Source organism: Trachypithecus francoisi, unplaced genomic scaffold (assembly GCF_009764315.1).
Source record: "Trachypithecus francoisi isolate TF-2019V2 unplaced genomic scaffold, Tfra_2.0 Lachesis_group3, whole genome shotgun sequence".
NCBI classification, from domain to species: domain Eukaryota; kingdom Metazoa; phylum Chordata; class Mammalia; order Primates; family Cercopithecidae; genus Trachypithecus; species Trachypithecus francoisi.
Window position 1 is genome coordinate 156,076,348 of NW_022681468.1, and position 12,525 is coordinate 156,088,872.

General features: G+C 38.4%; 1 protein-coding gene across 7 annotated transcripts in view; it reads left to right on the top strand.

Annotated features, from left to right (window-relative positions):
* SLC12A6 (solute carrier family 12 member 6) overlaps nt 1-12,525 on the top strand; it is a 109,858-nt gene that overhangs the window by 59,658 nt on the left and 37,675 nt on the right. For 5 of the 7 annotated variants that reach the window (XM_033190670.1, XM_033190669.1, XM_033190673.1 and 2 more), the window contains one exon: nt 5,264-5,308. The exons of 1 other annotated variant lie outside the window; for it this stretch is intronic. In XM_033190670.1, coding sequence (XP_033046561.1) covers nt 5,264-5,308 — 45 coding nt within the window. Of the gene's footprint in view, nt 1-5,263; nt 5,309-6,025; nt 6,211-12,525 lie in introns of those variants that run through there. One more of the 7 variants, XM_033190675.1, reaches the window with a different exon arrangement.

The following is a 12,525-nucleotide window of genomic DNA, read 5'->3' on the forward strand; positions in this document are numbered from 1 at the left end:
AGTCTCACTCTGTCGCCGGGGGTTGGAGTGCAGTGGCCGGATCTCAGCTCACTGCAAGCTCCGCCTCCCGGGTTCACGCCATTCTCCTGCCTCAGCCTCCGGAGTAGCTGGGACTACAGGCGCCCACCATCTCGCCCGGCTAGTTTTTTTTTTTTTTTTTTTTTTTTGTATTTTTTAGTAGAGACGGGGTTTCACAGTGTTAGCCAGGATGGTCTCGATCTCCTGACCTCGTGATCCGCCCGTCTCGGCCTCCCAAAGTGCTGGGATTACAGGCTTGAGCCACCGCGCCCGGCCGGAATGCTGAATATTCTATTCTTCTTTTGGAGATTAGCTAAGGCAGTCATTAACATTATGAAGGGTATGAGAAATCACACTTGAGAGCAGTCAACTTATCTATTGAATAGATTTGACAAGTCTACTTACAATCCCTGCCCCAAACCATTGCTCACCAAATCTCTATTAATATACTAAGGAGTATGTACTTCTGCACTAAGGAATATACACTGTACATGAAGTACAGTATGTGGTTCCATGCTACTATCGCAGCTGATTCTGTTATGGTTAACTGTCTACACAAGCCACTATGTAGCAGATGGTGTGGACTAAAGTACACATTTTAGCTTAATGATCGTTAGAGGTTTTTTTTTTTTTGGCATATGTAGGCTCTATATATCTTTTTAAACTATATTGTTATTACATTAAAAATTAAAATAAGGATTTTTGTCCTTTATGAGGTAGTGTAGAAACATAAAGAATTGGCAAACTAAGGAAAATAATAAAGCTCTTCAGAAAAACTTGACAGAGGCAGTTTTGCAAGTGAGTACCACCCACCATCATTTCATTCTGTCTCCCTTCTCCCAGGTGCATGGCAGGAAACTAAAATCTTCATTCTTTACTATGTACCCAAGATAAGTTAAATATATTGAGCAAGTGCTTATTTGTAAAACTACCATATCATTACTGTTACAAGGAAATATTTTCAGTTCATTTTTCTGATTACATCTACCTATTGTTAATAGATACCTAGTTTCTATTTTTTATTTGATCTATCATTTTGACTTATAGAGTATCTCTGGCTTTTGATTATAACTTGGTTGTATTTTGTCCTAAGAGTAGCTTTGTTTATGAAGGCCATCAAAGGATAAAACTAGTGACATTATTGGCACATAGTTCCTATTAGAGAAAATAATCTCTTTAAAATAAATGTCATTTTGAGTAATCTTTAGGACAACTCCCAGTCTTGGGCAAACTTGGGTGTGCCCTCACCAATGACATAGTCGGAAAAGTGGTAAATGGGGGAGTTTAGACACAGAACAATTGAAAGGTGCTCAGACATATCTCAGCAGTGTTAGCATGATGACTGCACAATTTGGATTGCAAACCCAGAAACGCCCTTCAAGTTAAATCCACTGAACAATTGTAATTTTTACAGGCAAAACTAGTTTCATTCTAGTGGGTTCATGGGCCTATATACTCCCAGATTGACCTTTGTTTTAGTTCTTTGGTTTTTTTTTTTTTTTTTTTTTTGAGACGGAATCTTGCCCAGCCTTGTTTTAGCTTTTGTATATATTAATAAAAGATTTGCAAGTTCTTGGAGGTTAGTCTTCAGATTACTAAATAAATATCAAGGATTGCCCATAATTTTTCAATTATAATAAATGAAAAATAAAAATCTAAGTTGAACTTGTAGGGAACTACACAAAAGTCTTGTTTCTGGCTGGGCACAGTGACTCACGCCTGTAATCCCAGCGCTTTGGGAGGTTGAGGCGGGTGGATCACGAGATCAGGAGTTGAAGACTAGTCTGGCCAACATGGTGAAACCCCAACTCTACTAAAAATACAAAAATTAGCCAGGCGTGGTGGCGGCCACCTGTAATCCCAGCTGCTCAGGAGGATGAGGCAGAGAATTGCTTGAACCCGGGAGGTGGAGGTTGCAGTGAGCCGAGATCATGCCACTGCACTCCAGCCTGGTGACAGAGCAAGATTCTGTCTCAAAAATAAATAAATAAGTAAAAAATAGTACGCAAGACTTCATCTCAAAAAAAATAAACTTGTTTCTCCTCATCTGAAGTATAGGAGGGTGTTCAAAGGAAGACTACTGGCTTGTCCAAAGAGTATACATACATCATATATGCACAGCTCAGAAGGCAAGAAAGTATATTACACAAGAGAGGAGTTACCTTTTTTCTTTTTTTTGAGATGGAGTTTCACTCTTGTTGCCCAGGCTGGAGTGCAGTGGTGTGGTCTTGGCTCACTGTATCCTCTGCCTTCTGTGTTCAAGCTATCCTCCTGTCTCAGCCTCCGGAGTAGCTGAGATTACAGGTGCATGCCACCACGCCCAGCTGATTTTTGTATTGTTGGTAGAGACGGGGTTTCACCATGTTGGTCAGGCTGGTCTCGAATTCCTGATCTCAGGTGATCCACGCGTCTTGGCCTCCCAAAGTGCTGGGATTACAGGCATTAGCCGCTGCGCCCAGCTGAGTTAGTTCTTTTTAAAGGAAAAGTCATTTATATTTTCCTCTCTAAAACCATACCTAGTCTGCCAGAGTTATCTGAGATGTTTTCCTATTTCTTTTCATAGGCCATATTCCCTGGCAATTTCAAATAACTTGGTTTAGGCTATTATACCTTGTTTTAGAACAAGAAAGTTAGAATTACAGAATATTGAGAAGCAAAACCGTAAGTTGTCAAAGCATCAAGACTATAACCTTTTTCTTTGGGCAGTAGTGTGATGTGTCTTAGCCACTGATTAACCTAGGCATTAATTTTTTTAGAACTATAAGCATTAAAATATGAGGTTCCCAACTTTTTCTGTTCCTGCACACCTGAGAGATACAAGGTATTAGTGACTATAGCTGGGAATCAGAATTTTCTGTTCCTGCACACCTGAGAGATACAAGGTATTAGTGACTATAGCTGAATCTTGAAGGAGAAGGGTTGGTATGATTTAAAGAGAAAAATAGATGATGTGATAACCCTTCCCTAGCTTTTCCTCTAAAGTCATTGGAGTAGATTTAGATGATGATCAAGGTTCTTCTAGTTCTAAAATTCTATTATACTTTCTATACTCTTCTTTTCATGCCACATACCTACTTGCTTCTCCATAATGATAGGGCCCAATTTTCCCTAAGGGAGAGGGTGACTACAGAACTGTTATTCTTACTTTGTCTTATGTGCAAGAACGACATATATATATATGTGGCGGGAGGTTGGGGGAGAGAGAAGGTCTTGCTGTCACCCCGGCTGGAGTGCAGTGGTATCATCATAGCTCACTGGGGCCTCTAACTCTTGGGTTCAAGGGAACCTCTTGCCTAAGCCTCCTGAGTAGCTGGGACTACAGGTGCACATGCCACTATGCCTACATAACTTTTAAAATGTTTTGTAGAGATGCGGTCTTTCTGTGTTGCTCAGGCTGGTTTCAGACTCCTGGCCTCAGCTCCCCAGAATGCTGGGATTACAGGCAGGGGCCACTGCACCCAGCCCTGATATCCTTTATTTAGATGGGCAGTAAGATAAGTTTAAAGTAAAAACTGGGAATTCACTTGCTGGTATGTCTGGGGAAAATATTCTAGAATAGGAACATTTCACATTTCCCTTTTTCAAACCAAATTAAGGAAAAAAAAATCCCCTGAAAATAAATTTTTAAATGTTCAAATAGTATTTAAAACTTTTATGGTAGAAATCAGGTTTCTACTTTACTTCCTTAATTAAAGTATATAGTGTATACTCCAGTATACATCAGAAACTGGAATTTGTTGAGTATTCTAATTGTTTCTTTCGGTCTGGGAGGCTTAAATTGTTAGATTTCATTAAATGATATGTAAAATATATGTAGACTGTGGAAGATATTTGAATTTTGTCTAAAACAACAATAATGTGATATAAAAATATCTGAGATTTATTGTTAGACAAAATCACAGGTACTTTTATGTAATCTGTTGCATACATCATAACTGTAGAAAATACCAAACTTCAGTTAGAGGTTAGTGAAGATAAAGATGTAACTTTTTTTCCCATTGTTCACATAAGCCCTGGTCTGCAATTATTTTTCTTACCCCAGGCACATTCAAGGAAGCCAGAATCCTCAGTGTCTCAAGAGATTTAGTCTTTGAGGAAAGTGGAACTTAGTCTTTTCTGTTTTTAGCTCTTAGTGCTTTTCAAACCTTTAAAATAAGCAAGTGGTTGACTGTTAAATGATGATTGTCAATATCTCTTGCATTAGGAACTTGGCTTATTGTCACTTATTTCAGATTACTAAAGAAATTGATATTTATGAAAGCCAATTTAGTCAGTGTATCTTAAAGTCAAACTAGAACATATCTGCTAATAGTAGTAAGTGCTTTATTTATGTCTTAACTTTGAGCTGCTATAGCCATAAGTTTTTTTTTTTTTTGTCATTAAAATGTTCCTTTGTCATTAAAAATATAACTCATGTCACAGCCCTGAATCATCCTTCTACTTTGTGAAACTATTGCTTGGTCAAATTTGTGTGATTACTACTTTTTTAATTTACTTTGTATTGTGGCAAAGTATATACAATACAGAAGTTACCATTTTAACTGTGTTTGAGTGTACAAGTCAGTGGCATTAATTACATTCACAATGTTGCACAGCCATTACCACTGTCTGTCTCCAGAATTCCTCATCACCCCAAACAAAAATGCTATATTCTTCAAGCAATAACATTCCATACCCTACTCCACCCAACCCCTGGTATCCTCTAATCTACTTCCCATCTCTGTAAATTTGCCCTTTCTGAACATTTTATATAAATTGAGTTATATATTTATCTTTTTGTGTCTGGTTTGTTTTCCTTAGCATAATGTTTTCAAGGTTCATCCATGTTGTCACATGTGTCAGAATTTCATTCATTTTTATAGCTGAATAATTTTCCGTTGTATATATATATTACATTTTGTTGATTCATTCATCTGTAGAAGTATACCTGGTAACCTTTTGGCTATTGTGAATAATTTTGCCATAAACTTTGTGGTAAAGTATCTGTTTGAGTCCCTGTTTTCAATTATTTTGGAAGTATAATTAGGAGTGGAATTGCTGATGGTAATTATATTTAACTTTGTGAGGAATGTGATCATTCTTTACACTAGTTCATTCTATTTTTTATTATCTTCACATTAATATTTCATAAGTTTTTTTAAATTTTTTGCTTATTTCCTTGGTTGACTTTTGTTACTGATTTTAAATAAATTATTTGTTTTGATCATTCATTTTTTTCTTTTCTTTTCAATTGTTTGTTTTTCAGACCCGAGTCAGAACTCCATCACAGGGGAACACAGCCAACTGTTAGGTATAGTATTTCTGTGGGGACTGACTCTATCCAAAGTCACCCTAACTCGTTTATCCTAACAGACATTACTCCCTTCTCTGATTCTGTTTTCTGTCCCCTCCTTTTCTACTTCCCACCCACCAACTTTTTTCCTGAGGTTTCTATTCCCAACTTGGTAAGTTTTAGGAAACTACTTCTGTAATTGATTACTAAGACTCAGTTAAATTAAAAAGTAATTTTGCATGGTCTATGGTTAAAAAAAATCTAAGAACTAGAATTTTTTAAAGATAATTTGGAAAAGAAGGTATTATAATACCTGATAATATCTCTGACTTTGCAGCTAATTTTCCCTTTTTATTACTTTTCTTGGCCGTTTGATCACCTTTTTAATTATTGAAAGTACTTCATAAACAGCATGTCCTCAAGCAGTCCTTAGAATTTGGTGTTCCAGTTTCTTATCTATGAAAGAAGTTATGGAAATGAATTTACTTCCTCTGGGTATCACTTCTTTAAAGTAAGTGTGTAATTTGACAAGAATCTCTCTCTTTTTTGAGACAGTGTCTCGCTCTGTCACCAGGCTGGAGTGCAGTGGTGTGATCTCAGCTCACTGCAACCTCCACCTCCCAAGTTCAAGCAATTCTTCTGCCTCAGCCTCCCAAGTAACTGGGATTACAAGTGTGCACCACCACGCCCAGCCAATTTTTGTATTTTTAGTAGAGACGGGGTTTCACCATGTTGGAACCAGGATGGTCTCCATCTCCTGACCTTGTGGTCCGCCCGCCTTGGCCTCCCAAAGCGCTGGGATTACAGGCGTGAGCCACTGCGCCCAGCCTTGACAAGAATTTCACAAGACCTCAGGACTGATAAATTTTCAAAATATAAAAAGAAACATACTCTGATGAGGCATTCAGCTCAAACAAAAGGTATATATATATATAAAGAAAGTAAAAGTATCTCTTCTTCTTACCATCTCACTTCCACCTCTTAAAAGTACTTGCTGTTGATAGTTTTTTGGGAATTCTAGAAATTTTTAATTATAAATTTTTGTATTATATATGACTATCTTTTCCTTTTTATATCAATGATGTTATAGTAAATGGACTCTTCTATTATACAGACCACTTCTTTTTACTTAACATTTTACCTTGGACATCTTAGTACATAAAGATCTGCTTCATTCCCTTCATTCCTTTGTGATGGAAGAGTATTTCATTGTGCACCTGCACTATAATTTTATTCAGCCAGTTTCCTACTCATGAGCATTTATTTCCAGGTGTGTTACTGTGTAAGTTATGTTGCAGTGAATATCTTATCCTTATATCCTGCAGTCTTTTTTTTTTTTTTTTTTTTTTGTGAGACAGAGTCTTGCTCTGTCGCCCAGGCTAGAGTGCAGTGGCACCATCTTGGCTCGCTGCAAGCCCCACCTCCCAGGTTCACGCCATTCTCCTGCCTCAGCCTCCCAAGTAGCTGGGACTATAGGTGCCCGCACCACACCCGGCTAATTTTTTGTATCATCCTGCAGTCTTAATGCCAGTATATTTGTAGGGTAAATTCCTAACAGTGGAATTCCTTACTCAAAAGATATATACATTTTTAAAAAGATACATCAGCTTAAACTCTCACAAGTATGGAGTAATGCTTGACTCCCTATAATAATAATAAACAGGTATTATTAATCTTAAAATAGTTTAGCTAATAGGTAAAAATAGCATCTCTCGTTTTTTATTTATACTTCCTTCAGCATAAGTGAGGTTAAGTAATTTTTGGTATATTATTTAGTATGTTAATACTCGTGTGTGTGTGTATGCTTTGATTTGAGGCTTATTTTGATCACTGCTGAGCTTTTAGCTATAATATGTGTAAAGCAGCTGTGGAAAAATAAGCTATCAAAAAGTCCAAAGTAGGGAAAGTAAAAACTTCAGAGGATTAGTTGAAGAAACTGGGATACTCCTTTTTCGTTCTTCCTACATTAAAGACTTAGAATAGTCCTTGAGACCATAGCCCTCATTCCTTTAGTGAGTTTATGTACTGAAACAGTACCTGACATCCTAGGCACTCAGTATATATTTGTTAAGTAAATGGTTTGACATAAATATACAAATCTGATCACTAAGGTCCTGGCTGTGTGATGTTAGAGGTGGTTTTTTTTTTTTTTTTTTTTTGAGACAGTGTCTTGATCTGTCGCCCAGGCTGAAGTGTGATGGCACCATCTTGGCTCACTGCAACTTCTGCCTCTCGGATTCAAGCAATTCTCTGGCCTCAGCCTCCCGAGTAGCTGGGACTATAGGCACACGTCACCATGCCCGGCTAATTTTCGTATTTTTAGTACAGACAAGGTTTTACCATGTTGGTCAGGCTGGTCTCAAACTCCTGACCTCAGGTGATCCACCCACCATGGCCTCTCAAAGTGCTGGGATTACAGGCATGAGCCACCACTCCTGGCTACTTTTTAATACTTTCATATTGGATAGTTTCTATACGTTGCTCAAAATTAGTCTTCTGTATATAAAAATTTTATATTTGGATCAGGAATTATTAAGCTTTCACTGAAAAATTTTGCCAGACTGTGAAAAGAACATCTTTCCTCTAAACTATGAAAGTGCTTCTGTCCCTGATACATACATGACAGGCAGAGATGTTTGAGAATAGGTCATTATCATCAGGAATACATGTACAATGGAGGCAGCTTAGCTAATGAAGTGGACAGTCAAAAGAATACAGTTCCGGTATTACTAAGCTGGATTTTGTTCCCAGCTAACCACCTGCAGTAAAGGATACCTGGGGAACTATAGGTAAAAAGAAATAACTTTGATTGTGAAGGAAGAGTTATATTAGTCATTATTAGCCAAAAAATTCTAATAGTATTTGCAAAGAGACTACTTCAAACATTAATCTCATTTGGCAGCCTACAGTTGCATTCAAGTGTTAGCCAACCTGAGGATTTATCCAGTCTTCTAGCCAAATTATCAGGTATGCCCATCCTGCCAGCCTGAGTTCTCTCTCCTAGATTCATGGGGTCAGATCATATTTTCCTTTTTCTCATGCTCTGAAGAACTATCATCTTCTGTCTTAAGTATCTGTGTTTTAGCTATAGCCTCAAAATCTTTAAAAGTCTGGTTTATTAAAAGAAATTCATGAGTTTGCAAAAGAGTGAAAGTTTTTTTTTTGTTGTATTTTCTAACCATCTCATAAGTTACTCAGAAAAGGCATTATAAGCTTGAATGAAAATCTTGCGGCTGTGGTTCAGTGCAGTGCTTACAGTGCAGTGGTTCACCATGCCTGTAATCCCAGCACTTTTGGGAGGCCAAGGCAAGTGGATCGCAAGGTCAGGAGTTCGAGACCAGCCTGGCCAAGATGGTGAAACCCCGTCTCTACTAAAAATAAAAAAAATTGGCTGGGCATGGTGGTGGGTGCCTGTAGTCCCAGCTACTTAGGAGGCTTAGGCAGGAGAATCGCTTGAACCAGGAGGTGGAGGTTGCAGTGAGCCAAGATCGCACCACTGCACTCCAGCCTGGGCGGCAGAGTGAGACTCTGTCTCAAACGAAAAAAAAAAAGAAAAGAAAATCTTCCCAGCTCTCCCTAAAAACCTTGTTTAGGTTAATTTGGCCTGGTAGGTGAAAAACTGGTTCAGTTGCCTTGCCTGCTTAATTGAATTTGTAATAACATCTTTCAGACCTTTGCTGTTGAATTGGATATATAAAAGCCCTTTCCAGTCCTTCTAAATGTTTTTACTGTCAACAAGGCACAGTTATTTTAATGTATCTACTGTTCCCACTGACTCATCAAATCTGTTGCAAAACTCAAGATCAGGCTGGGGAGATATATGGGAGGGTGAAACTGCTATTGTAATAACGAATCAAGCTGTACACCTGTGATTGGTGAACTTTTCCGTGTGTGTGTGTGTGTGTGTGTGTGTGTGTGTGTGTGTAGCTTTGCACTTAAAAATTTTTTTAGAAAGCTAGCAAGCAAACAAGCCATGGGTGCTGGCATTATTAAAAGTTTTATCAGGCATCCAAGGAAAACTAATTCCAGTCTTCTGCAGTCAGTCTCTCATAAGGAATAGAAAACCAAGTAACCACTACCTCAGTTTTGAGGCTTTTGCAGCCTTAATAACCAAAACTTAAGAATGGCAATATGAGATTAAAAAAAAAAAAGTATAGGCCAGCCTTACTTAGGAACATATCTACAATCCTGAACAAAATATTTGCAATCTGAATCAAGCAACATATTTTTTTAAATTACCCCCATCATCAAGTTGAGTTTCTGCTAGATATCCATGGTTGGTTTAATGTTGAAAGTTAATTTATATAATTCATTATATTAACAAATTAAAATAAAAATATCGTATAATAATCTTAATAGATGTTGGAAAAGCATTTGATTTGAAACATGCCTGATATGGTTTGGCTGTGTCCCCACCCAAATCTCATCTTGACGTGTAATTCCCATAATCCCCACGTTTTGTGGGAGGGAACTGAATCATGGGGGCGGTTTTCTCTATGTTGTTCTTATGATTGTGAGTGAGTCTCACCAGAGCTGATGGTTTTATAAGCATCACGCATTTCCCCTCCTTGTACTCATTCTCTCTCCTGCCGCCCTTTGAAGAGGGGCCTTCCACCATGATTATAAGTTTCCTGAGGATTCCCCAGCCGTGCTGAACTTTGAGTCAGTTAAACCTCTTTTCTCTCTCTCTTTTTTTGTTTTTGTTTTTTGTTTTGTTTTTTGAGACAGAGTCTTGCTCTGTCACCCAGGCTGGACTAAAGTGGCATGATCTCGGCGTACTGCAACCTCCGTCTCCCAGGCTCAAGTGATTTTCCTTCCTCAGCCTCCCAAGTAACTGGGATTACAGGCACCCATCACCACACCTGGCTAATTTTTGTATTTTCAGTGGAGATGGGATTTCCCCATGTTGGCCAGTCTAGTCTCAAACTCCGAGCCTCAAGTGATCCACCTGCCTCGTCCTCCCAAAGTGCTGGGATTAGAGGTGTGAGCCACTGTGCTCAGCCAAACTTCTTTTCTTTATAAATTACCCAGTTTCGGGTATCTCTTCATAGCAGCATGAGAAAGGACTAATACAGTAAAAACCCAATATTTAAGTTTATGAATTCATAATGATAATTTAAAAAACTAACCAGGCACAATGGCTCATGTCTGTAGTCCCAGCACTTCAGGAGGCTGAGGAGGGAGGTAGGAGGATTGCTTGAGGCCAGGGGTTCAAGAGCAGACTGGGCAACATTGCAAGAACCCATCTCTACAAAGAAGCAAAAAATAATTAACTAGGCATGGTGGCACACACCTATAGTCCTAGCTACTCTGGAGGCTACAGTAAGCTGTGATGGTGCCGCTGCACTCCTCCAGCCTGGGCAACAGAGTGATACCCTATCTCTAAAACAAAACAAAACAAAACAAAACCCACAACTAATTGGTCACCATTGGAGCATTTAGTGAACCAATTATTCTGAGAACCAGTCAGTAAAGGGAAAGAATTATTTGTTCTGTTTTTAACTGAACCACTTGGTAATCAAATAGTAGATTAAAGGAAATGTCTCTTTATATATACAGCTAATAAATGAAGGAACAATAATAGAATGAGAATATTACCATTTAGTAACCTCTCATAAATTAATGGAGCTAGGCATTACTCATCAACAATTGCTATTATCTCAAAAGGAAAGACAACCAGATGACAATGACTTGTACCTCCTGGCAGATGATAAAACCACTGTGAAGTAGTTTTCCTCCCTACCCTCCTAGAAGTACTGAATGTGATTAAGCTTTTAGATTCAACTACCAATTTATAGGAATTACCAAAAAAAAAAAAAAAAAAAGAACATGTTAAACAGCATCACATGGATGCCATCATCAAAACCCGGACCATCACAAACTGTACAGACAAATGACATGGTTTCCTTAACAAATCAATGGCAAGACAAAGTATAAAATCAAAAATATTATAGCATTTGGGATAACCTTTCAGATTTTTCAGATTCACATAGTCACATAGTACAAACCCAAACCTGTGCCAAGGGAAATTAAGTACACTTACTGCTCTCTTGCCTAGCTCAGACCAGCGAAGACCATTTGGCAAGATTAGGAAGCTAAAGGAGTAACTTGAGATTTATCTGGGGCCCAAATTATAGTATAAGTGGTAATTGACAAATGCAACATCATGGAAGTAATAACATCACCACAAGAAAGTGTTTATGAAGAGTAAGACCTTTGGTGTACCTTTTTTCTGTTTACAAAAAAAAGTATGCCATAAAAAACAGAACTCTGAAATCTTTAGTAGAACCATCCTATCAGTTTTCATTTGAATTACGCAGTGAAACACCAGTAAGTTTCCCAAAAATATCAGCATTATTTAGACAGTAAAATGAGAAAAAAGAAGCATAATAGTGTCTGGGCACGGTAGCTCATGCCTGTAATCCCAGCAGTTGGGGAGGCTGAAGCGGGTGGATCACTTGAGGTCAGGGGTTCGAGACCAGCCTGGCAAACATGGCAAAACTAAAAATGCAAAAAAAATTGTCTACTAAAAATACAAAAAAATTAGCCAGGCATGGAGGCAGGTGCCTATAATTCCAGCTACTCAGAAGGCTGAGGTAGGAGAATTGCTTGAACCCAGGAGGCGGAGGTCACAATGTGCTAAGATTGTGCCACTGCACTGCAGCCTGGGTGACAGAGCAAGACCCTGTGTCAAAAAAAAAAAAAAAAAAGAAACATAATAGTAATTTGATAGGTGATATAATGCAAACCATTACTGAGGCCAGTCTCAGTGGGGATCCTTCAAAGGACTCATCTTAGGAGTCTGAATGATCCTAAAAGAGCCCTGGAATATGGATTTGGTTCTTAGTTCCTGCAGAGTAAAGATTATTTGCTATTCAGAAACTAGAAGTTCCATTCCATCTGGTATTTCCTGGGGTCACAAGAGTGACCTAAAGTTTTGAAGGCTGAACTCTAAAGCAGCATGGTTTGCCACCAAGATATTCAAGCCAAAAATTAATCCATGCCTTTCAGTATAACCACGTCTAATTTCATGCCTTTTGGTATAATCACACTTGATGAAAGCTTCATTTCTTCCCTTGGAAAGCCTTGACCTTTCATGACTGTTCCACAAGCCATGATTGACCAGGAACTCTATGGGAGCCTCCCATTGCACAACACTACCACAAGTAGACCATGAGTAGGATGATATTGGAGGCATCATTGGTCTCATAAAATGTAGACGAAAATATCCAGGG